A 26,810-nucleotide genomic window follows, 5' to 3' on the forward strand; every position below is an offset into this window, starting at 1 on the left:
CAAGTGAAGCTCATCATCGTGTGTCACTCGCTGCCTAGGCCAACAGCTGGTGCCCCATAGGTAAAAACTACTCCAGACAATTGCACTGCCCCAGGACAGCCATGACATGAAGGGCACTGCTTCCCAGAGAGGTTTTCAAATGCAGAGCTGCACCTGTGAGGAAGTCTGCATGGTCGAGTGTGACATTGGAAAGGAGGCAATGCCACCTGCGGGCCACAGCGCACAACTGTTTTCCAAAGGCAGATGCAGTTTCTTCAGTCGCATCTCATCAGTGGATTAAGAAACCTGCGTAGGGACCATATGCTCCTGCCCTGTGCTCACACACAGCAATGGGATTTGCTGTTCTGTGCAGGGGAACATCAACAGCTTTGCTGCAGCTGAGCACCTCCATGCCTTCTAGACTCACTTATTGGGAAGGGACACTTGTTTCACAGCAACAAATGTTGAGGAGACCTGGCTCAAGAATCTGATTGAAGGGAGTGCCCTTCCTTGAAGGTGAGATTTCCTCCTCAGCACTTGCAATGATCACAAAAGCAACCAAAAAAAAATCCTCTCATTAACAAACATCCTTTAATTAACAATCATCCTTTCATCTAGACCATCAAGTGACCTCAGTCAACCCGAAGGACTGTCCATTGTGCAATGCAGATTTCCAGGTAAAGTCTGCTTACTGAGCTACAAAGCAGCAAAAAAGCCCAAATGTCAAAGCTACAGCACTAATGCTTACAACTCTTCTTTGCATTTCAATGGCTGATAAGGCACTGCATAGGACTGGTATTATTTAGAAACATTTAATATGCAAGAAAATGTCAATAAATTACTGAAGAGGGAAGAAAAATATCAGAATCCTGATTTTTCAGCATTAGAGGCACTTCAAGGCAAGGTTGGACGTGGCACTTGGTGCCATGGTCTAGCCTTGAGCTCTGTGGTAAAGGGTTGGACTTGATGATCTGTGAGGTCTTTTCCAACCCTGATGATACTGTGTGTGTGAGATAAATTCATAACAGAAGTTATTACACTCAGCAGGAAGAGCAGCTATGTCTACATCAGAACTCCAAGAACAGCTCAATGTCACCTGTTTGTTTCCTATTCTTCTGCCCCATCGTAATTCCATCCTATCCTAGGACACACACTCAGACATCACTTGGAGGGAACAATAATTTGGGATTTCCTCTCATATGTAGTTTTAAATGCCACGAAATCTTCTGGAAAAAAGAGAATAAACACACACATTTTATATATATATATATGAACACATACAGAGAGTGAGCGAGCATGCACGAGTGTGTGTGGGCATTTTTACAGTCCTTGTTCTTCTTAAACTTGTCACAAACTGACCTGAACTTTTGGTGATAGAGAACAGAGAACCTATACACGTCAGCCCAGGTTTTTTAGGAGGCAGACGAGACTTTGGGCCTTAATTCCAGCAAGCAGCTCATAAACCTAAGCTGCCTCAGGAAACAGTCCTGTCATGTTCTTTCCCAGAAGGAGTTTTATTTTAGTAATAAACCCAAACACATCAGTTCTAAAGTGTTGCTGAGAGGCCTCTTAGGAACAATTTTTAGGTGCCTCATGCTGCTGTTCTTCCTGAGAAACCATTTCCATGTTGGGCTACATCTTCCACAGTACACCATGGTTTTCTCATCTCAATACACCTTTCACTTCAGAGGCTGTCTTTGTGGCATGCTCTTCTGTATCTTGCTTTACACAGAGCAGGAAGAATTTTTCATATATCAAGAACTTGGACCACAGGGGAGAACCAATTTGCCCAGTAGCAAGACAGAAGCCATTTGTGGCAGAACAGCTGCTTGGCTGTGAACCACACACTACACAACAGCTAAGGAAGGGAGCGAAGAACCCTTAAGTATCCATTTGCAGCAGTGGGGGAAACAGAATGTGATTAGCCAGGTTGGAATTTAGCCAGGGCAACAGAGATAATGGCTTTCACAAAAGGTGCCAAAGGATATTTTATGAACACATCTGTTTAGGCCTGAAGGTCTACAGTACAAATCAGCCAGAGTGGCCGGTGTTTCTGCTGAAACATTTCAGTCCTGCATCAAGAAAGCAGCATGCCCTCTATCAAAACACACCACAGAAACAGTTGGTTCTATAAAAAAATCAAAAGTTTTCTTACCAGTCAGACTTGACAGGACTGCAAGTGCAAAATGGTCTGTAAGAGCTTCTGATTCTTGTAACAGGCAAGTCAGCCTCACTGTAATACCCAAGAACAGAAAACCTCAATCCTCCAATGACATTTTAGGCTAACCAAGAAAAAGATCCTGTTTACACATGATGTGTACTACTTCAGCTCTGGACATTTAATGGAATTTTACAACACAGTATGATGAATTCCACATTCAACCCAGGTATGACAGCTTACATACCTGGGTTCACACCGGGGAGATGTTTCATTAACCAGAAAAACACACTCACTTCCCCCCATGACAAAAGTCAGTTACCACAATTCAGTTTATAAAACAGTCACAGGATTTATTGAGATAAATACAAAGTTACATAGATTCTCTATTCTGACAAACAAATGACACTTCCAGAGTGTCCCCACTTAACTGGGTTCTAAACACCACTGTGTACAGACACAACCCCACTAGGGCAGCACCTGGCCAATTCCAAGTGTACACCACACAGGAGATACCAGCAAGTCTGAACACCAAGTAACACGACTAACAGGCTTTGGATTACAAGTGCTTGTTAATTTGCTATTGCATCCGAGCAGTATTGCACCCACTAATGTTATCTTCATGTTCCTTAGCTAGAAATGTTTAAAAGGAATACTCTTACTGCTGTTGTGAAGTGGATCTATGACCTGACTTTGTTCTACCTGGCTTTTAAAAGCATTTTTGCATAATTTAAACAACCCAGAGAACTGTACGTGAACACATCGCTTTACTCATCATTGCATACATTTGTCTAGTACAGGAAGTAAAGTGCGGTCTTTAGTCATGCTGAAAAAATTTCTAGTTTAAAACTAAACCAAAAACACAAACCTGGAAGAGGGTAAGTGAGGGTAAGTCTGCTTAACAGACCTGCACATCGCCTACACAAAAACAAAACAACCCCAAAACAACCACCCCAAAGCTAATGATGTCCCCTATTAGTGCATGCAGCCGTAAAGGTTTAACAGTTCTTAAACCCTCTATTTGAAATCATATCATTTAAAGCAGATAAGTCTTGGAGCCAGAGAAGTACCAAAATATTGTTAAAAACAAAGAATTCTGTTTAGCCTTTTAGTGAAAGTTTATAGCTGGTGGCTTACTTACACACATTCTACTTAAAAACGTAGTGATCATTAACCAAGCTTGCTAACGCTTATGGAAGCTTATGTTTTCCAGTGGAGTATTGCAAGTAAGGGTATCTGTGGAAGATTATCTGACAGACAGAAGCCTGGGTTGGATTAATGCTCAAAGTATTTAATTTATATACAGTACATTTCAAACATACTTACATATACACACACTTAAAAAAATTTGTTCAGTGCTGAAAATATTTAGTGAACTGATAATAAAAAACAGAAGTAAAACCTTGTCAGAAAGGCCTTAGAAAATTTGACCTGTTAGAAAACACCAGTATAATGCCAGCATTAGAAAAAGATTAGAACTAGAAAAATTAAACTCGAGGGATCTTTTTGTTAAGAAATCACAATCATAAAAAGTTTGTACTGAAGCTCTTTTTTTAAACTATAAAAAAATTGTAAAAAAATTAAACCTAGAATATTGCAGAACTGACAGTTTATACTGTTTGCTCTAACAGCGGCGATAGCAGTGACCTATTTCTGCCTGCAACTTACAAAGAACATTGTGACCTGAAGAAAACAATTTCTTACAAATACTGTACAGGTTATAATACAAGATTAGTTAAATTTATACAAAGCTGAGCCCTCCAGAAATACCAACCCCAGCTGAGGAGCCTATGTGCGGTGTTGCAGACAAGGCAGATTTAAAGCAAAAAAGAAGCCAACATAAAAACTTTCACCCATGTGAACTACTCACTAGCACCATAGTGAAGTGAGGGGAAATATTTACACAGGGCTATTTATGATGAAGAACCATACACAGAGAGAAGTAACTGTTACTATTAAAATAATCTCTTTAGTAATCAAGAATTAATTTTTCAACAGGACAAAGTTCCAAATCCACAATCTCAAAAATTAAGACTTTTTTCCCCAAGCTCCACATGATCTGCAGATAAGACCAAAAAGTATAAGCTTTATAGACTGTAAAAATGATCAGAAGCCATGAGAATCTATTAAAAGTACTTTGTTCTAACTGCTTGTCTTCCTTTCTTCTGAAACACAAAAGACATCCCACTTAAGCTTAAAGGACCTCAGTGACACCAATCTTGTCTCAAACTTTAACATATAATTAACAGACATGAGAGTAAACTGCATCACCACCTTTCCCCTCAACACTTGTTATTCGGGTTTTTAACAATGTAGAGGCCCTTTGTTTCTTAGGAACAAAGCAATGGGCTGCTTGGGATTTGAATGTTGGACCCATTAAAAGGAGTTTTTCAATGAGATATGTATGGAAGTCAAACAAAACACAAACTTTAGTCTGCAAAATTCTTCGGTACCTTTCTGCAGATACAGCACCTGCTGCAGGAATTCAATCCCTTCAAGGAAGTAAACTTCTCTTGGGTAAAAGGAGTAATGTTCAGTTTGGTAACTTTACAGTCTACCTACCACTAGGAAGGCCACCAGTAACAAAATCAGACATGTTAACACCTGTGAGGATAGCAAATCAAAAGAAAAGTCACAATTATACAAAGAATCTTGAGTACTCTGTGCTTTGAAAAAATCATATTATATTAAAAATGAACTATGTCTTAATTCTGGCAAACTACTGTATAAAATGAAATGATTTTTGAGCTTTTGCCACTGATAGAGAATTAGGTTCTTCATTGTTTTTTGTTAAAAGTCAAAACTACTTGCATATGTACACATGTTTCAGTTAAAATGCAATACTGGAATGAATACAAAAACTGCAATAAAAGTGAGGAAAGATTATCAATGTAAGTTTGCTGTAATCAGATTTTAAGCTCTGGAAACCATTTTAAGCTTATAGCAAACTGTTCTGCTACTGGAAATGTTTTGTTAAAAAAAATGAAATATGAACTTCAACACCAACACTGAGCTTGGTGTAAGACTTTACACACAACTACGGGTGAGATTGGAGTTACCACACACATTACAACTGAAAAACCCAAAGGAATTATTCAGACACATCAGACAAGTACAGCTGTAGATAAAATGTGGTCATGAAATAAAGATCATTAACACTTCTTCACAGACTTCTGCCAGCTCAGGTAGGTTAATGAACCCCTTCCTATTTGTCCACATTATTCATACTAACCCCAAACATACAGTGAATAACCATTCTAGTATCAGCATTTACTGCAGAAGTGCACATTAATTTTGTTTGTCAATGGTAGTATTGTCCATGTTACCCTGGTTTAGTTTTATAGTGGCAAAGAAGGACACATCTTGATCTCTGTCAGACTGCAGGGTTAGAATGGTCTCTTCTGCAGCTTCTAGATGAGGATTGCCAACACTTTTAAAATAAGCTAGAATAAAAGGAGAAGAAGACAATTTTAGTCAAAGCCAAAAGAATAAACCCTAAGGCACAAGTAGTGCAGAAATACAGAGGATGCTAAAAACATATGGGGCAGCTCATCCAATTCATAGGCTCCTTAGAGAAATTTCAGGATGATAAAGAAGTTGACAGAGAAAAACTACTCTGCTGATCTTAAGCACTTCAGTGTTTCCATGAAAGAATCCTTTTGCTGACCCCCAAATAGAAATGTGTTAAAGTAAAAGGAAGCTCAGGAATCTGCCACTGTCAGTGTATTAACATTCTCCACACTTTATTCTAAAAAAAAACCAATGGTGAGGCTTCTGGGCATCTTCCTTTGAGTAACCAGCAACCAGCTGATTTTTTTTGTTTGTTTTTAAGGAATTCTAATACAGGGAATGGTAACAGCACACAAAATTACACTCATTCCTAGTAGAACTGCTAGCTTCAAACTAAAATGACAAAGCAAACCATCTCAGAAAAAAAAAGCTGACACTTCACCTGATGGGCCCCAGGGAAAACTGGTTTACTTACAAATGCTTGAAATATAGAAAAATAACGTGATGCTTAAGAAAAATATATCTGCCATACCCATCACGGCTATGACAAGCACCCGCAGCAGCGCCCAGCAGATGCAGTGCTTCTTGTTCTACATAAGGACGTCAGTGCCCTCTAGTGATCATATACAGTATTTTATAGATGCCCGTATGAGGGGTCATGATCAAATACTCTCAGCCAGTAAAGCCACTACAGCAAATACTCCTAAACCTGGATCTAAATGCAGTATCCTAGATTACAATGCACAGCTATGTTTTTTAGTATAAACAGCCAAAGAGCCTTTTACCAGTTTAGCCAATTCATAAAGAACTGCACTGGCAGGGAGACAGCATTTTTGAGTCACAAGCAGTTTCCAAGGAAGTGAATGAGCACACCTTTCTCCAGTAAGGTCTGCCGTAGAGCCTTGGCCAGCAGAACCCTTACATTTGGCACAGGATCTGAAGCAAGACTTAGAAGGCTGGGGAGTAAGTGTTCTACAAACTGATCAACAGGCATACATTCTTCTTCTACTACAGCCTACAGGAAAAACAGAACAGGAGAGTAAGATTTATGTTAAAAAGGCCATTCCTTCCACATTGCCCTTCCTTTGGCCTATTAAAAAAAGACAAGTGTTTAACTCTGAACAAACACATCCTGTGTTGGTGAAGGATGTACAACCTTTGAAAAGCTGTCATGAATACATGTCCTATTATGCTACAGTTCATCAGAAGATGACCCAGCATGATCAAATAACTTTCTTGCAACTATATTTTAAGAAATAAGAGCTCTCTCGCCCACCATCCCCTTTTTGCCTTTCAAAGTTCCATCTTTGCTCCTCAAATAAGCATTTTTGTTTGTGGATAACTGGAAATGAAGTGGTTTGTGGCATCTAACACCCACTGGTAGTTTGAAGAGCTGTCAAGGTATCAAAATCCATCTCCATTTAGGGCTTAACTGTTGACTTTGACACTGGGATGCCAGAAAGTATAAGGATCAGCTATTTCAGCTGGAGGCACAGGCCAAAATAAAGGACCACAGCTTCAAAACTGAACAGCCATATGCTAGTACTGAGATCACAGCAATTCTGCCACTGTCTTTTGCCAACCCACAGGATGACAGAACCCAAAGAATGGCAAAAATATTTGAGTCCAAATTTCAGTTTTGCCCACACTGCTGAAAAGCCCCAAACTGGCTCGAAATTAAACACACACACAGAAACATAAAAAGAACATTCCAACCTGACAAATGAAGGCAAAAGCTTGTCTTCCAACCCACTTGGAGCAGTGACGAAAACGCACAATGAGTTCATTAATGAAATTCAATCCCAAAGTATTTGCATTGTTTGTGTAGAACTTCTGCAGTATTGCTACAACCTGTGAAGTTGAGTGCAGAAAAGAGAAAGACAAGATGAGACTGAAGCTGTAGACCTTACAAAGTTTTAAAAAAGAGTCTAATTTAATTTGAATCCTATAAAGGAAAACCAAAAATTGTATTCAGTGTAATCAGTTACACTTGCAGGATTTAGTGAATTCTTGGGTTTATTCTGGGCAAAAGAAAGCATAAGTTTTAAAAACCTGTTCAGGTGAAACAAAAACGCTAAAAGAAATTGAGACAGTCATAAAATAACGTCCCTTTCTGCAGTGCCATGAAGAAAATGAAATTGAAGGAATCTTTTAACTCATTCAGGGCATCTATGGAATGATGGCCCTATTAAGATCAGGACAAATTAAATCAACTTGGAGGAAAGATCAGTAATTTAATATTATTTCTCCTACTCAGAACTATGGGAAGGTCTCCCAAATTCATATACTGGTTTTCATCCAGATGAAAATACATTTATCATTCACACACAACAAGAGAAAGCTTTTAATATTTACACAAGTCTGACAACTCAGAATATTTTTATAAAGTTTCAGTTTCACTTTTTTCCCTATATTACCATATCTAGCCAAACATTTTGCATTCACCCTACTTCTCCAAAAGAAAACAGTGATTTCAGGTATTCCTCTGAAGGAACATTTTTTTCCTCTCCTGCCAGGAAGTGAACTAAATTCTCTACCAATTTGAAGGAGATCCACCGAACTTCAGAAACTTTATCAGAGCAGAGAGTTAGTGCAATGTGTCTTAAGTAGTCATAGACATCATTGGGGTTGTAGAGTTCCAGTATCAGGATCAGCTGCCTGGAACACAAAAGAAGTCATTAGCGAATGCAGCATTGACCTGCTCCTGTTAAATATAGGGAAGGATCTTTGGAAGGCTCAAAACCAACACAGTAATTACGAAGCACTTGAACAGATTGCTCTTTGCTTTACTCTACAGAGATGCATACACATAGTACAAGTACACAGTTTAATCCATCACAGAATCCAAAAGGAACATTTACCGAAACTATAGATACCAACAATTTAATTATCCCAAATAATAACGACAGCTAAAGCAGAAACAAAATGAGAAGTTTCTTTGCAACTTCAGATCAATACCCAGTAAATCTCTGCAAACTAAAAATGAAAAAAATATTTTGGTGCAAAAAGCTACCTTTCAAAAATGATTCTTAATGTTGGAGCTGTACAGAACTCATTTCAGCCACCACACTGCTAGTATATTACCAAGAGGCCAAACTAACCCCAAAGTGTCAGCTCTCCACTAGATGTCAGAAAACTGCTGTACAAGATTCTTGCACTGCAGTGAGACTGCATTTGTTGTGTCAAACTACAAACGGAGAGTAAATCCTTAATAGTCTGTAAGATAAACACAGAGGTCAGGTTTTGTCTGCAAACTACACCTACTAGCAGTCTTTGGGTGCTTCAAATGTCAGAGCTTGTAGAAAAAGAACTGTAAGGTATTACTCTGTCTCCATCATATATCCAATCATATACGAATGAGTAAACTATTTTTTTAAGAACGTGACTTTCACGTGTTATAAAAGTGACTTTGCACATGCATTTCACTGATTTTTATGTAAGGCAGTCTAGAACTGAGTAACATCTGAAATTTCACTGAATAGCATCACTGTCACGAGGTGCTAGTGAACCAGATCTTCAGTTCAGTGTAATTACAGACACTTAAGTTTCAGTCATCCCTCATTACAACTTGACAAACCAACACAACTACAAAAAAAAACACCAAAATACCAAAGCAAACACCTAAACCAACCCCTCTATACACACACAAAAACACCAGCTAAAAACCCAAGCAGACATCTGAACAGCCTATGACTTTTAAGTTCAGTTCCTCAATAAAGAATGGTCAAAATATTTTAGCTCCTGTTAGGATGAGCTAACCTCTGAATGTAATTACCTATTCCGAGTTAGTAATACAGATTAAAAATCACAAGTTAACAAAATTACGTACTCTGCCAGTTCATAACGAAATCTCCAGTTCCTGCTGTTATCAGTCACCACAAATTCTTGAAGCTGGTAAAGATACTCTCGCCTTTTGTCTGCATGGAGTAACTGAAAGTAATAACATCATTAATATAAAACTGATTAAAATTCACTACTTGCAGTTCTTTGGTCTATTAGTCTGCTTACACCTCTGTGCATTTTCCCACATGAAAGCAAACAATCCTAAGATGCTTACTAAAAATTGCACAAATAAGCTGAATACCCAGACTCACAACACTGACATCAAAAAAAAAAGTACACTGAAGTCACCACTTCTGCAAGGATACCTGCAAAAGCACCACCTCTAGAGTCTGAGCAACCAAAAGCTAAGGATTTGTGTTTATTATGCAGGAGCCCTCCAGGATCTGCCCTTTTCTTTCCCAGCCCTAACCACAAATTGCTCATGGTCCAATACTAGTTACATTACATCCATTAGGAGCATTTACAACTCCATACAAATGGACAGAAGTGCAGGACCTTAAAGACACACACTGGCAGCACTGCAGAAAACTCAACATGTACCTAGATACTGATGCTGCATCCCTCATTAAAACAAAAGAATCTTCAAATTCAATTCCACTTTCATACCTTCAGAAAGTCATACAGATGCTTAAGCACACCAATACGCACTTCATCCAGATCTTTCAAGAATCCATTGAAAATGGGCACCAGATCAGCAGCTGTTAGCTGATCCCCCAGAATAACAGCTAGCTCATGGATGGAGAAAGCCAGTGTTCGACGTACCTTCCACTGCAAACAGTTTGAGAAGAGAACTAGGTTAGGCACCACAACTACAGTAAAAAAGCTTCTGAACTACATCTCTGGGAGGATTAAGAGAGCAGAATGAACAGGGCTAGTTAAGTAGCAGTAGCACACAGAAAGGTCAAGATTTAGGTCAGACTTCATAAATAAGATTATTTTTAATGCACATTTAATCTCTTATAGGGAAGTATACAATGTTATAACTTTAGTGCTAACTGAACAAAAAAACAGCTACTCAAAATTTTGATTTATCATTAAAAAAATTGGGTTTTTTTTCACCTGTACATCTGAGGCCAGTGTCTCATATGTATCCTTCAGGCAGTGCCAATTCTGCCTGCCCAGTGTTAGGGCCACTCCAGGTAGACTGTAGGCACAGTGCTTGGCTATTTCAGTGTCCACAGTCTGGGCTCGAGCTGGATCAGTCATTGACAGGTACTGGTCTAATAAAGGTTGGGGTATGATATCCTAGAGGGAGACAGTACAACAGCAACACACACTTCAGTATCAGAAAGAAAACGGAGCTGTTGTGCAACAGTACCCTCTTGCTACTAACCATCTGGCAGCTAAGTGCATACAGTGGCAAGGCATCCTTTTTGTGGGCTAGTTTTACAAAGGGTAAATGACATCCCACCCTGTTATTTGTCCTCTCATTAGGACAGAGCAGTCCATGAACAGTAATTATTACATTATCAAAGTGCTAAACTAAACCCAAAATTTCTTCTGTGAAGGCAAACAGTAAATCCAGTGACAAAACAGTATTGACAGTGCCTGCCTTGGTTGCACAAATTGCCTCTGAGGCACCAAATGGGTGAGAGGATTTTTCTAGCTTACCGATTTAAAATAGATTTCTCCTCAAATACCCAGAGCATTTCTCCACATTCTGCAACTGATCAATTGCAAAAGCTATCACTGTACTAAGGATAAGATGAACTGCATCCAGTACTTCACTGAATCAGTCAGATGCTATCATAATAACCTGTAATTTTGACTTGTCATCTTCAAATGGTGGATTATTTTCTTGTTCCTTCTTTAAAAATACATTGGTTCCCCTGTGTTGTTCCTCAGAGTCCTGCAAAGAGAAGTAGTTGCTAATAAGTCAACACTCTTCGGGGTATTTCAAAGCATCCTGATGGAGAACAACGCAATTCAGGCACAGAATAGCCTTGTACAGGCAATGCCTTATTCAGCGTCTTTGTATAAGGACAGAGTTGTACACTAAGACAAACACTATTAAGACCTCAGTAGCAAGAAAAGCAACAGGAGTAAAATTTACTTCTAAAAAGACAATTTAAATTAAATTAACACAGTAACACAAACATTCTTATAGATTTTGGATTGTTGCTTTCACTATACTCTTACATGTTTTTTTCTTCTTGGCAGGGATTTAAGTAATATTTAATAAGACAGCCTGGTGGTTGCTCCCAGTCAGTCACTACCATGACAAAAGCTTTAGTCATTTTAGAACACACTGCTGCAAACTCCCAAGTCCACCTCTCTATCCAAATACCAAATGAAGACTTCAAAAATGAAAGAGTTTAAAATACCAAAGACACAAGTCTGAAAGCTTACACAGTATTTTACAGTTTTGTTCAGGTTTCATGTGTGATTGCTATTCACAGACAAAGGGAGCACTTCTTTATAATTCAGTGAGTTCCAGAAACATTAAATATCATGCAAGTAATTCTTCAGTCTTATCTGCATGTTACAATCAAGAAATAGTAACCAGGAACTGTGTATGTGTCACCACCCAATTCAGCCTCCTGTCTGGAGATAAAAGACTAATTTTAGATTTGCTACAGGAAGAGGTGAGACTATATTTGGCACACTTCATCTCAAAAAGACTAGAAGCTGACTGCAGAACTTTAACTCTTAGTTTACGTGGAAGTCTTCAATAGCTTTTCTTTTTAAACCAAACTAAGTAGCATATGATAGTAATGGCATAGTGATGTCCAACGGCATTACATCAGTAGTGGGTCAATTATGCCAGGGACTACATGAATACACAGTACTCAAGTGGCAAGAATTCACTTCAGACGTGGAGCACAATGCATACTTACTGCGCTTTTCAATGTACTGGCAGGAGACTGCTCACTGATGTTATCCTGGGATGCAGCAGATGAACAATTATTTTCTTCCACCTGTTTGCAAGTAGCATCTGACACAGCTGCTTCACCTGAAGTAGTCGTGTTCTCAAGTTTGCCACTGCTTTCTTCCAGCTTTTTAGTCTCATAGTCACCAACAGAATCAAACTGAGCAGCTCTGAGAGCAGCAGACAACACTTGGACCTGAGCTGTAGAAAGCAAAAAAGACTATTTAGTCTCCCTTCTGCACTTAGAAAGCATTGAACTTGTAATCAGTTAACCAAAAAAGCTAAAAAGAAGCCCAGAGCTTTTTCAATCCTGAACTAGAAAGACATTCTACTATCCTTCCACAAAACCATCTCAAATTCAGAGCAACAACTTGCATGTATTAACACTGGTAGAATACTTCTTCTGACGACTTTATTGATGGGCTTCTATGTTGAGACTAAGGAAAGGTGACCTGAAATAAGGGTCATTCTCACTCAACCAAATATTGGTTAAATTCATCTGAAAACAGGTAGCTCTGTCAAAAAACAATACTTCGAATTTACTTAAAGACAGTTCTAACAAATTTCAGCAAGCTCTTTCTCCCTTGTAGTCAGATCTAATTTATTTCTCCTGCAAACAAGAGCTAGGACACTTCCCCAGCTGTTCTAGAAATAACTCAGATCTTGTGAAAAAGGCTGGTGAACAACTTTACAGTGTAATTTATTACTCAAGGAATTTTCACCACCTTAGGAACACCAAGTAAAATGCCAGGAGAAAAACAGCTTAGAGAAAACAAGATTTTACTGTCAAAGAGTCTCACCTTGAACATCTGGATCATCTATATGCTCCTGTAAGCTTTCTAGAACTTTTTTTATTTCACTACTAGCAACACAGTTACTGCATGGCACAGAGCAGCTATCTTTGTGCTTTTCAGTCTTGAACTGAAGCAACTCCAGATCCTGACTTATGTCAGGCAGAGGTGGGCGCCAGTACAGAAAAGTATTAAATAAGTCCTCAGCAGGCTGTAGCCTTGAGTTCGTTCCAGGAAAACTGCTGTCCTTAGCGAGTTCTGTCACACCAGCAGCAACTGTGTCACCCTGAGACAACTGAGACACATCTTCTCCAGGACCAATACAGCAATCTGTACTTTCTTCCCTTGTATCTTTATTCAGGTTCTCAACTAACAGGTTTGCATTAACTTCAGCTGAAGTCTCCTCAGTCGATGATTCTGGCTTGACGTCCATTGGTTGTTCTAAACTGAAAACACACAAACACATTATCCAAATAAAACTTCAAGTACTCTCTAACAATATTTTCCAGTTAAATACTTCAGAAAAGACAGCATCAACTACAGAGGCTTATTTTTCACTGCAGAAAGACGATTTATGTTAGTACCATGCTTTACTTTATCAGTTTCTCCTCTACCCTCCTATGGAGCCAATAATGTGGATGAACTCAGACACAGTTGTGACCTCACTCTTCAGAATACTGGAACTGTATTCTCAAACAGGGATTTTTGTCCCTAAACAGCAATTCAAAGAACTACATCACATCTTTCCCACGATCTTACCAAGATGATGTAGCATTTGTACTGGAAGAGATTATATTGTTGCTTGGCTGACAGGGATTGGAATCCAGCATTGACGGCCGGATATTCAGCGTCCCATCTTCTCGAATGTAAAGACCAGCACTTGAAGGGTTTGCAAAGGTAGAAATAAAGGGGCCAAGAGACTGAAAAGCAGCCTGACGAACCTACAATGGGATAAAGAAACATTAGATTTAGACACTTCCCAGTTAATGCTGAAGAATATAAGTTTAATTCTTTTTTTTCAGTAAGAACCAATTCATTATTACTATATCAATTTAATACCAAATGTAACCAACTGTCAATTGCAAAATAAGTGACACCTAAGCAATGAGTGTTAGAATATTAAACAAGTACCTACAATCCCAGTTAAGACATTTTTTTGGAAGTCACAGATTTGAACTGTCTACTTCAACTAATACTTTCAACACAATCAACCTATTCTCAGAAGAACGCTTACACTTATTTTATAAGGCTTGACAGAAATTTCAAGTAGCAGGAGAGAGGAGGAAGATACTATCTTAACAGAGAAGATTAAATTTTAGTAGACTAGACTAATCCTTGCAAATTTAGAGAACCTTTAACACACACTTGTGACTTGCCTATTATCAGTGCATGATCTGCCTGGGAAGAGCTGCCAATTACAGACTGAGTTACTTACCCATCTGCAAGTGTCACTAATGAGACTTATAAACAATGGGGACAGTTTACTTCTGCGAACTTCTGGGGATGTGGTGTAAGACACTGCCATAAAGCATTCAGCACAAGCTTTTCTCATTCCCCAAACACTATCAGAACAAAGTTCGAAGAACTTGGGAATCTGCCAGAAATAAGCAACACCAAGACTAATTAAGGACTAAACAAAAACTGCAGCAACTTACTATGAAGGCATTGGTTTGGAAACTGGAGACAACAACTCAAAAGTGAAGAACAAAAGAAATGGAAACAGGTTAAAACCATGTATTAATTGATGGAATTAGAAAAACCTTTCTGCCATTTACTTCATTAGGATTTTAAGTTTAACTGCATGCACTAGGAGAAAACAGAATTAATAATGGCCTATTTTCCCCTGATCATCTAGGTCATGGAAAAAAAGAAAAGAAACAGAGTATAATTCTGAAGTGTGTGTGTAAATGTGTGTCTATGTATCTGTATATGCTGTTAATTGCATTTATTAGAAGTGTTTGCAAACAAAAAACTTTCCATTTCTATTCATTCCCAGTTCTGTGATATAATTGCAACCAAAGCCTTAGCCAAATAAGTTTTAGGAAAGCATGCACACTGATTAAAGACAATGAAAGAACTCATTATTAAACCATTTGAACTAAGAAACACAGGTCTCATGAAGGGATTTTGATTTTTACTTACCAGCAGTCTTTCTGTGGCTTCTTGCCCAACTGCATTACAAATATCCCCAAAATTAGCTGCACAAATCTAAGAAATACAAAAAAGTCATTAATAACATTGTAGCTCTCTAAAATGCATTATTTATCCCATCTAACAACTGCACATTTGACTATTCAAATGTCAGCCATGTAACTATATCATGCAATACTAATTCATCCCAAAGACTCAGAGCAAGCTTCCACAAGCCACATGCCATTGAAATCAATAGTAATAAATGTTTCCCCACAAGAGCACCATCTCCTTCAGCAATCCTTAAAAGGGACTAATAAGCCTGCTTGAAAGTTTAAATTACTCTGAACAGCAGCTGTGAAAACTGAAGCAGACTAAAATAGGACACCAGGTCCAAGACTTAGGTGTACTGACAGAACTATCTTTGCTCTGGCTGACACAGGCTTTAGTACTTTGCTGAAGCAAAGTTTAATCAAGGTCTTGAGCCAGTGCCATTTACAATACATTACAGATGCTGTAATTAAGGCAAAGGGGATATTCCCTCATGTTGTAATGATGTCAGTCCAAAATCAGTTAAGTAATACCATGTTAATGTAAGATTTATTCCTTCTAATTATTTTCATCCTGCTTACTTAGAAGGCTACAAAGCAGCTCAAATTCCAACAACTGCACCTTACATTATGCAGGCTGAAGCTCTGCATGACACTTAAACCTACTCAAATATTTTAAGACTTCTTATGTTGCAAGTTTCCCTTTGTACTCAAAGATGAATTAAAGTCTTACATCTTCAGGATTTACCCTTTCAAGAAAACTGGAGGTTTTTATTTTAAAAACTGAAGGCCGTCTCAAGTATTTATTGCTTTTGAATTTCTGGTTTTGAATAAGGTGGCAGAAATCAGGCAACTTATTTGCATCCTATAGCCAAGTACAGTGGTTTAGTAAAAGGCTGTGCAAAACAAGTAAAAGAGCAAAATCTGTTTAACTTCTAGACCAAAGCTATTCATTAACAGTATTAGCTATTTCTTTAATGATCTACAGAAACTAAAACCATCAATAAATTAACACTTTTCCATATTCTTTCAGAGTTCATTAACTGAAGTTATGAATAATATACTCAAGAAAGCATGCAAACAGCAATATGCAAATTCATTTTTAAGTGGCTTAGGGTTGAAAACACACTAACCTTTCGGACTTGAAATAATTTCCCATCACTGCACAGTTCACAGAAACGAGGAAGTAGCATATGTTCAACTGTTGTTCTGCTCAACATTGAAGCCATTTTACAGATTATCTAAAAATCAGGAAGGGCATATGTGTAAGGAAAAGAAAATTATGAAGTTTGTAAGCACAAATATTCCTTCTGCTCTCTTCTGAGAACCAAAGAGCTACCATCAGACAGCTTTAACAGTTACACATTATCTTTCCACACACCTGTTCCATGTGAAACAACTACGATTTGTATTTAACACCATTCCATGCCATTGTGCCTGAACATAACATTTCTGCACATAATCATTAAGATTTTTTAATCCAGTTAAGTATCATTAATATTTATCATGTATGGTTATATATTAATATGGCAAACAATTTTTCCAAGTGTTTTAGAGTGGCATACACTGATTCTTTGACAGAGAAGGTTGAAGTTCTATTGCACTCACCACCATATAAAAATCAGTCTTTAAGCATAGTAGAACTATTTCAAGTCAAACCATGCAAATAAGCCCCTTGATTTTAACAGAGCTGTTCAGATACCTAGGAGGAAGAGACTCAGCTCTTTATAGGCTCAAGCAACATACTGTGCAACAGAAAAGAGAGCAGAAGACTAACTAGTTGTATATGAGCGAATTTCACACTACAGAAATTGTCAGAAATTTTACAAGTTAACAGTACGGTCTAAAGTTATCAACATGCTATAACCTAGCTTTCTTTGAGAGAACAGCAATTTCAACCACCATTACAAACCATGCTTCTGCTGTGAAAACAAAGTTCTTCGGATTGTATGTTTTCCTTCATGTCCCACTTTGGAGAATAACCTGCTATAATTCCTACATTTTTAAGAGTGAAAAGGAAGGGGCTCCCACTCCCCTTTCTAGCTGACTGCTCTGCCTGCAGCACTAGTAGTTTAATGCTTACACAAGTGCTGTCAGATTAACAGTACTTCCCTAGCGATTTCTATTTTTCCAAAGTTATGGAAACTTTCTACCGCCACAAAAATAAGCTTTACTTGAGTAAATGTTTGCCTTGGTAATAGAATGCTAAATAAGAACTAAGGAAGTCACCATTTAAGGCTTTCCATACAAATTTTCAAACTCCTATATGGCATCTGGTGATCAGATGTCAGCCTGGAAAACTGCCTAAGCAACACCTAACTCACAAGCAACGAAGAGGAAAGTCTAGCTGGTAAAACTATTTTACAGGTCAAGTGTCACATATCCATGCTGAAATGCAATTACACACCAGCAATCTTCTGTGGAGTGAACTAGTTTCTTGAAAGTGAACAGGGAATGTTTTTACAATGTGCTAAAGAATTAAAATCGGGTCATCATTCATACTTTTACAATATCACTGTGAAACCTGGTAGAGCAAAGGTATAAAATATGGGGTTTATGCCCATGAGAACTGCACACAGTTATTATATTCCAGAAGAGCTTTATACTAGCACTGCTAAAAGAACAAAAGCTATTAAAAAGAGAAGAAAAAAGTGTAACATTTCTTCCAAACTGACTTACATTCACAGCTTCCACCTTGTATTCATCATCACTGTCTGGAGCAGAGAGGTCCAATAGAATTGGACACACCTTATTTTCAATGTCACTCTGAGAAACAAGATCTTGTTCTAGCAGTATAAGCAGTGCTTCTTGACCTGCCTTTCTAACCTATTAACGAACAAACAAAAAAAGTGTATTACTGCAAAACCAACATTTACTGTTAAAAAAAGGGCAAACAAACAAGGAAAATCCTCTCATTTTTAACATCATAAGCTATTAGTAATAAATACTATATATATAATATATATATAATATATATATATATATAATACTATATATATATATATAATACTATATAATACTATATATATAATATATATATAAAATATATATATATATATATATAAATAGAGTATCATTGTTTGATGACATTTCATCAAATTCTGCAAAGACAAAAGATGCAGTAGAAGGCAGGAGTCTTAAGTCATGACTCATGTAACAGACTGTGTTATCAGGTGCTAGGAAAATCTTTTAAAGTTTCCATCTAGGAAAATCTTTTAAGTTTCCATCATCTGTGAAGGTTAAGTATAAGAAAAACAAAACTCACACCTCCCCAGCAAAGCTACTGAAACAAATAAGCACAAAACACTACATAAAAGCTGGGTATCAGTAATCACGGAACTTCCTTGTATCTCTCTCATGCCTTAAATTCATTGAACCACACAGAATTTTCCAATGCTTCAACTCACGTTGTCTGATTTTCCTACCTGATTGTTAACATCTGTGAGGTATCTCACTACTATGGGCATAAGGTATTCAAAAAATGCTGTTGGGAACTTTGGTCGACTTTCTTGCAGAAAAATGGCAATAGGAGGTATTTGTTCCATCAGTTCTGTACGCACAGTTGGTTCTAGTAAAGAGAAAGTCAAATTTACATCAGTAAATATAAAAGTTAAATCAAGTATCTTCAGAAGAAAACAGTATTTTTATTTAAAGTTTTCATAACAGAGGAAAACGCAAGACAAAGAAACATCACTACTGACACTGCCTGTTCTTAAAGGAAAGCAGAGTAAAATAGATCAGCCTTGCATATACCATCACAGTACAGGAACTCGGAAAGAGTTCCAAATAAATCAGATGAGAGCACAAGCTAGGTATCTCTATCACCATGAATGTATGCACATGAGATACTAAAACACCCAACTGTTCTGTCACATGCACCACATGTTCAGATACACTGAATTCCTTGAAACAAATACTACTTTGGCTACTATACCAAAAGCCTTTCATTTATATACCTTTCACACAAAATACTTCAACAAGAAAAAACACCTCACTTTTTCAGTGATAGATATTGCTGTTAGATGATTTAGTCTCTTCCTTTTACTCACTGTCCTCTCAAACAGTCATGAAAGTTACTGACTTCTATATTACAGTATAAGTAAAATGAATTAGAGGTGTTTCGGTTTTTTTAAGTAAAAATTTTCAAACCTGCATCTTCAGAGAGCCTGACCACTATTTCCATTACAGTCAGGAAGTCTTCTTCATTATTACTGAAATCCCGAAAGACATCCAAAAGACCTCTGGCAATAATTTGCCTGTGGAGTAAACAACATATTAAATGCCTTAATATCCTGCCAACAACATGTAGATGGGATGCAAAGGGAAAACTTATCAAGTGTTAAAGGGCACCTTAAAAAAAGAACAAGCTTTTCTCAGAACATTCAGTCATATCAGCTATACAGTTTCTCCACATGTCAAAGATGGAGTTGAGAGATCTTACTCCAATAACCAAGAATCAAAACATCTTTTTATGGAAATGTTATAAAGAAGTTACACAAACAGAAATAATATTAGACATGCATTTCAGAGAGTAACAACAGAAGCAATGATGCCTTAAGATCCACAATGCTATCATATTCAGTTATCATCAGCTGTAGCTGTTGTACCCTTACCTGTTAAATATGTTATCACTGAAGGCATATTTTTCTAGACGAGCCAGGGAAGTTAAATTATCCTGTCCAGGAATATTCAAGAATGCCGCTATCCTCATGCTATCACAGTCTGGCCCATAATCTTCAAATCCAACTTGAAAGACAAGAAGAACAACCCAAATAAATAAATAATTTTAAAATCCATGAGTGAACAACCGATGTTATAGTGCAAAATCATCTGTATCAGTAACTATTTCTTCTAAGAGCTATTCTTCGAAGTATCTGTACACCACTGGAAATAGCTCACAGCAAAAATAATGATCTACAGTCATATGTAATGAAGTCAAGAGCAGAAGCTCCATATTGATCTGTAAATTCAAGCTTTGAAATTTAATTCATTTCAACTCACAGAAAATCCTTGGCTTTAAACACATTTTATTTTGCAATATGAATGGACCAACCTTAAGCACTATGTGTTAATAGGGCTCAGCTGACAAAATTGCATGCCACAAACTGAGCAACACCTTCAAAAGGAAAGTCCCATTAAAAGAAACTGAGATTTTAACTGCAATGGGAAATCCCAAATTGCCTTAAAACAGCAAATTCTTGGGTCTGTTTCAAAGTTAGCACACATTTTTCTCACTGTAGTCACTTAGTCCCATAAATCTAAATCAGACTGGCAGCTTTGAGAAAACACTCAACTTTACCTTACTTGTGAACATACTGTGTGCTTTCTACTGCAGATCTCTCAGGTACAGACCTTTCAGATACAGTTTGCCATGCAAGCCTACTCTTTTATCCTATTTTTTGTATTTGCAGCTTTAGATATTTAACTGCATATTACCATACCAACTGTTAAAATTTACCCCAACAAGTCTTGCAGTCCCCTAACCCAGTAACATGCACTTGATTACACACTACAGGTAAAAATTAAGACCATGAAGAGATAAGGGAACAGAATAACTTTGCTTCTAAGTTTGGTTTCTTTTTCAACCCTTCTCCTTCAAAGACAGTGACATAACATATCCACAACACAAATCTTTCACACAAATCCTCTCATTTCAACAGTAGATATAGGAACACATACAACAAACAAATCTACAGAAAGAGTTGCACTAGAGTAGCTGATACTGCTACTCTGGGGTTACAACTTTCCCAACCAAGCACTCCAAGAACTACATACACTTCATTCATGTAAATATGGCAACTGTGATCATAGTTAAGTACATGCAAATTATGCCAATACAGTTTCTCATATGCAAAAAGCAGTCTCTCCAACTAGCATGTGTGCTGAGAGTGACAACCACTGAACACAACAGTTTCTGACTTGGGAGGATACAGTATTAGGTATTTAATCAGCAAATAAAACAAAAATGAACTTAAAAGCACAATGACAAGCCAAATGGGTTGTATTTTAAACAGTGCCTCTGATACTATAATCTAAGTGATGCCTCTACAGGCAGAGATCTGTCTTCCAGCAGTCAAATTTATACAGCACCTCTATACTGAAGAGCAGCAAAGCCTTGGCTAAGTAACTAAAACCAAACCAGGACTAGTTTCATTTACAGCACCAGTTTCCCCCCTGTGTAAGATGGGAAGAACTGAAATACTCTCTCTCACTGAGATGTTGAGATAAGAGAAATACAGTCCTTCCCAATGCCTCCTCCCAACTAGTACAAAGCTCTTGCACATCCTAAAGGCAAGTATGTATTATTTCATAATGCATTCTGAAATGGCCAGGGTACTAAATTATGTGTATTCATAAGTCCATGACCTATAATGCTATCTTTGTGATTGAAATGGCCATACCTTAATTAGGATAACTAAGCTTCAGCTCTACCCTCACTATTATTTTACTTGTTTTATACTACAAACACTATTCCCAAAAGAACCCTTTAATCTGAGACCTGACACACCCAGATTTAAACTAAATATCCACTTTATATTAATAAACACTTTACATATATATATATATTCCTCTACTACCAGCACTCCACTTTCCAGGTATTTCAAATGAGCTAAAACATTAGTAGAAGTACTGCTTATTTAAAGAAGAAATTGTCTGAACATATTTTGTGCAAAACATTATACCTGGATCTTCACAGAAAAAAAAAAAAAAAGTAGAAAGCACAGAGATTCCAAGAAACCCATCTGAAATAAAAGACCAGACTGAATTCTGCTGCTTCTGCAGACAATAGGCTCTGACCAACAAGTACAGTTGGATTCAAACAGAAGAAAACTGTGGGATTAGAATAAAACATTCACATTTCAAATGTATAGACAAATACTACAAGTGAATCAACAGCTACATGACTAGAACCATATGGTCATTACACTCCTGGCTTTTTATAATGACTACATGTTGTACCAACACCCTTGTTTCCATTCAAGTGGTTGTTCACAATATATCTGCAAGTTCTGTGAGGTTCAAAATATTTAGCTATCTGCACAAGTGCACATAATTGACATGGCACAGATGTGTCCAGGATTGATCTATTCACACGCCCCTGGCCAGCCTTCTCAACAAGCCTAGTATCTTAAGACACAGCATGCAGTATTTTCTGCTTCAAAAGCAATCTGCTGTATCGCTGAAAGCTTTCATGTAGGATTGTTGACTTCGGATGAGTAAAAAGTCTCACCACATGAAAGGCCAACTCTGACCATCCTTATCTCTATACGGTTATAACACATACACATTATGAAATCCACACAGATTAGACATTTTCACAACCTAATTTTTGAGGCTAGCCCATTTGTATACAAGAGAAGATTTATTAAGACTTAAAAAATAAAAATGAGTGTATTTGCCATTAACTTTATGTAGTGCCTACATGTTCTCAAATTAAGATATGACTTAAAACCAAAGGCTTTTATAGGTTCAAATATTTCTGAATTCCTACCAATTGAAATGACAGTTAAGTAAATCTCCATTCTAAGTTTGACTGTAACACCACACCTGGGACTAATTTTGTAAACATGATGAACATGCTTAATTTTACTACTTGGAGTAGTTCTATTATTCATTTAAACTATCTAAGCACACATCAGTTTTTCTAGGACCAGAGAGAAAACAGAGTAAACTATTTACGCTCATGATCAAGAGAGTTAAATATCTCAATTTTTTTCCACACATTCTGAATACAAGTAAGTAATACTGATGGCAGAATCCATTTTGTTTTCTCTCAAGAACATTAATTTTCTTTTTCCATAAAACAAGAACCTATAGGTACGTACACGTTTCAGAATACACTACAGAACGATAAAGAACCAGTGTTTCTTATCTAATACTATTTCAGAGAGGACTCAAATATTGTTTTCTCCCTAACAACATCAAACAAGTAAACTTGAAATCTGTTCATCTATAAACAAGAACAAATGTGACAGCACTCACAGCTGGATTTGACTTCACCATGACTTATTCTGACCTAGACTCAAAAGCTGCTTAAAGCCCATACAGAAAACCTGCAGGGTCACAGGATTTGACCATGTAACTCAACATCATTAGCTAGTATCAATATTTACTGTTACAGATACAAAACAGTGAGGAGTACAATGAGTTCATGAGCTCAAAGAGGTAATTTGCTCTCTCACTGTTTTCAGAAGGAAAAAATAATTTCCTCTATTGGATGAAGGGTCCAGTTAGCTTAATTAAGCTAAGGATATTTCCAGCTGACCCAATACTTCGCTTAACAAAACCCAAGTTTCTTACTATACTCATTTTTTTGGTAGATTTTTCTACAGCTTTTACCCATTTTGAAAGGAATGCCCCAAACTCTTCATTTGTTTCAAAATGTAATTGATCTTCAGCATGTACAGCACTATTTCACCAATTTAGCTACAGAAGTAAAAATCCAGTTCCAGTGATTATTTCCCCAAGATCTTCCTAAAATGCTTCATGAACTCTTTGCTAGACTAGTCACTGGATTAGTGCAACAGTATCTCAGGCTAAGTGGGACATCTGTACTCTGCTGTAACACAAGAAAACTTCTTTCAATGCCATAATGCTAACTGCATTGTCAAATTAATGACCTCAGAGAATATTTTTAAATAAAGATTTCAGTAATGCTCAGAAATGCATGTTCATTTAAATGCTTATCTTGATACTGACTGTTTCTTCTACAAATTTTAAGTGACCCATATAAGAAGCTTACTAATTACTGATTACAATAAAACCTTCTATCTGAACATTTTTATGAACTTCATGACTCAAACTAGAGGTTGTCCACAAGGATCAAACTTCTTAATCAGCTCCACAGACAAATCTTTTACATAATCTCAATAGAACAACCAAAGACTGAGCGCTAACGGAGAACAAACACTTAATTCCTAGTGACAGTTATCCCTGGTTCAAGGCCAGGGTCCATAACAGAAGAACATAGGCTGCAGGAAGCTTGCTTTTTGCATTTCCATTGCTTATACCACACACAGTCGGAACACAAATGACACCCCAGTTTTGTTTGTGGTTTGCTATTTTGGTTGGAAAAAACAACCACAGAGAGAAGAAAATTGGAAAGGGGACTGGGAACAATTCAGAAAGACCTCATCAATTCACATAGGTAAGCATTCATTAGTAGTATCAAGAGTTTTGTTAAGAGGGTTGTGGGTTTGTTGCTTTGTATTTGTGAGGGTTTTTTGTGTTGGTTTGATGTTGTTTGGTTTTTTTTTTAATTAGGATAGAAAGGTAATTTCAGCTTTTAAAGACCGCACTACAGCAATAACAGTAGGAGTCTGCATGCTAGAACTCAATGCAAAACAGTCTTTAAATCAGCACAAGCGCATTAAAGTGTACCACAGTTAATGCTCTTAAATTTTGTTGAACACATGCTTTTTTGTCATCTAAGGTGTAACTTCTTACACAATTGTCTTATATCTACTTACTGAAGCAAGCAACAAACTTTAGTACTGCTTTAAGCAACTTCTTACAATATTACAGTTCTTAAAATCCCTATATATTAAATATGTTCATTTTAAGTACTATTTTCCACAATTATACTTTAGATTTCCAGCTTTTCCAATAGATAATTGCAATAAGGAACTCACAGAACTACAACTTACCTGTGTAAAATAAATAGTAAAAATATTTTCAAGTACACAAAAAACCCAAACATAACATGAACTAAGAACTCTGGCATGCAAAAATTCATTATTTATTCGTAACATACAGCACAAAAGATGCCACACTTTTCTTCCGAGAGCATTATAAAAATGCAAACAGCACACTTTTTTGTGTGTTACCTACTAGTGAAACGCAGAAACTAAAGAGACTGAGAGCAACAACATTTAAGAGCAGCAACTAACAAAGTTCCACAGAACGACCTCCTGCCTGCAGAGGCATCTTTTCTTTAGGTCTCGTACTGTAACATTTCCCTTGATGGTCCACAAGATCGCCTTCTCCCCAAATTAGGTTATCCGCGCTACAATGAGGAGGAAGAGATGTCATCTGTTACACATTTGCAACAACCATTAAACAATAATGGTCTTGTGGTAAACAGAATCTCTCACATGAAACAAATTCAAGCATTGTTGTTGTTTTTTTCCATAGAAGAGTCAATCCAGCAAGCAAAGTGCCAAATACATCACCCCACATAAACTGCTGCTTTCTGAAGTAATACAATTTCGTACCATTGTAGCAGTCTCCTGAAGTTGCAGCTCTTAACAAGCTGGCTGAAAGGTGTTCAGAGTTGTGTTCCAGTGGAAGAGCTGGGCTATACCAGCTTGAGGTGGAGCTGTTGCCCGGTCTATGTCCCACGGACACAGCACTTAACCTAAACCACCGCTCTGAGTTAGCCAACCACAGTACCCACAACACCAGGTCTTCTGTTATTCCGACTTCCGAGAGGGACACAGACACCACAGCAACGGCCTGAAGAGAGCCTGTGCCACCAAGAAGGAGGGACAGCGAAACACGGCGTCCTTAACAGCCTCTACAGTATTTACGAGTCTCACCCGTTTGAACTACTGCAACGAGGAAATCCCTCGGCTACTCCAGGCTAATTTCACCGACAACAACAGCCAAGCTAATCCCCTAAACCACCGCCGGCAGGAGCCGTTTTCCTTCCTTAAAGCTTCATGGCGGGCCATTGTTGGAAGTGCTGTTTACACTGACTCCAGCAGGTTAGCGGCCATTTGAAAGGCCGAGGATGGTCTCCGGGAGGGCCGATCTCCAGATTACTGCCCCTGGCCTGACCCCAGTACTCAGGTCCTCTTTCCCCAGCCAGACAGCGTCTGCCTCCCAAAATCCCGATCTAAGAGGCTGCCAATGCTCCAGCGACTGTGCGCCTCAGCCAGCGTTTGCAGGCTTGTGAAAGAGGTCAGGTGAGGCGAGGGCCGGCAGCTGAGGGAGGGAGCGAGCCCCTTCCCCTGTCAACACCGCGGTCCTACAGACATACAAATTGCTCTTAACTCAGTAGTCCTAACGTCCTAGAAGCTTTCACATACGAGAATAAACAACTTCAAAATCCTCCCCTCACCCTAACTTGGATAAAAACGGGGAAAGAGAAGGACAGAATGACCCCAGGATAGAAGAGCAGAGGAAGGCCTAAACAAGGAACAGAAAAATAAAAAAACAGTTACTCACAATCATCTAAGTCATCCTGCAAATCCACAAAATACAAAGGGATCCCTACAAACAAAAACAGAAGAGAGATACCGGAGGGTTGGTTTCGGAAGACCACGGCAAGGGCAGCAGCAGCCCCGGGTGAGCCGCCCCAGCGCCCCCCTCTCCCGCCTGCCTGCCGGTCTCCACTTACCGGCCATCTTGGAATGGACATGGGCGAGGAGGAGGAGGGGAACGGGACGGCAAAGGGAGGAGCCGCCTGTACTTCCTGCCCACAGGTCAGTCCCCGCGCAGTCGAAACGCGACCAGTTTAATAAACAACCGCCACTGAA

General features: G+C 38.0%; 1 protein-coding gene across 3 annotated transcripts; it reads right to left on the bottom strand.

Moving 5' to 3' along the window:
- Positions 1 to 2,464: 2,464 nt before the first annotated feature.
- LOC135188503 (serine/threonine-protein phosphatase 4 regulatory subunit 1-like) lies at positions 2,465 to 26,753 on the bottom strand. 3 transcript variants are annotated; one of them, XM_064167952.1, is made up of 22 exons: positions 26,672 to 26,753; positions 26,500 to 26,544; positions 25,545 to 25,796; positions 19,944 to 20,076; positions 19,480 to 19,586; positions 18,756 to 18,898; positions 18,010 to 18,156; positions 16,464 to 16,571; positions 15,293 to 15,358; positions 14,586 to 14,744; positions 13,910 to 14,091; positions 13,160 to 13,596; positions 12,328 to 12,560; positions 11,247 to 11,339; positions 10,550 to 10,735; positions 10,097 to 10,258; positions 9,477 to 9,577; positions 8,185 to 8,305; positions 7,364 to 7,498; positions 6,521 to 6,662; positions 5,464 to 5,580; positions 2,465 to 4,741 (listed from the first exon to the last, which is right to left on the bottom strand). In XM_064167952.1, the coding sequence occupies exons 1-22, from the start codon at positions 26,676 to 26,678 to the stop codon at positions 4,692 to 4,694; spliced, it is 3,126 nt and encodes a 1,041-aa protein (XP_064024022.1). In that variant the 5' UTR covers positions 26,679 to 26,753; the 3' UTR covers positions 2,465 to 4,691. The 3 variants fall into 3 exon arrangements, with proteins under 3 accessions (XP_064024022.1, XP_064024023.1, XP_064024025.1); XM_064167953.1 differs by lacking the exon at positions 25,545 to 25,796; XM_064167955.1 differs by lacking the exons at positions 25,545 to 25,796; positions 26,500 to 26,544 and having other exon boundaries at positions 26,672 to 26,724.
- Positions 26,754 to 26,810: the final 57 nt, after the last annotated feature.

Source organism: Pogoniulus pusillus, chromosome 29, assembly GCF_015220805.1.
Source record: "Pogoniulus pusillus isolate bPogPus1 chromosome 29, bPogPus1.pri, whole genome shotgun sequence".
Classification (NCBI taxonomy): Eukaryota; Metazoa; Chordata; class Aves; order Piciformes; family Lybiidae; genus Pogoniulus; species Pogoniulus pusillus.

What these genes read in the sequence shown, in the direction of transcription:
- LOC135188503 (XM_064167952.1), bottom strand. An exon ending in ACAAATGCTACATCATCTTG is followed by an intron (nt 13,597 to 13,909) that starts GTAAGATCGTGG and finishes GTGTGTTTTCAG; the next exon opens with TTTAGAACAACCAATGGACG. An exon ending in GGTGGATCTCCTTCAAATTG is followed by an intron (nt 7,499 to 8,184) that starts GTAGAGAATTTA and finishes TCAACTTCACAG; the next exon opens with GTTGTAGCAATACTGCAGAA.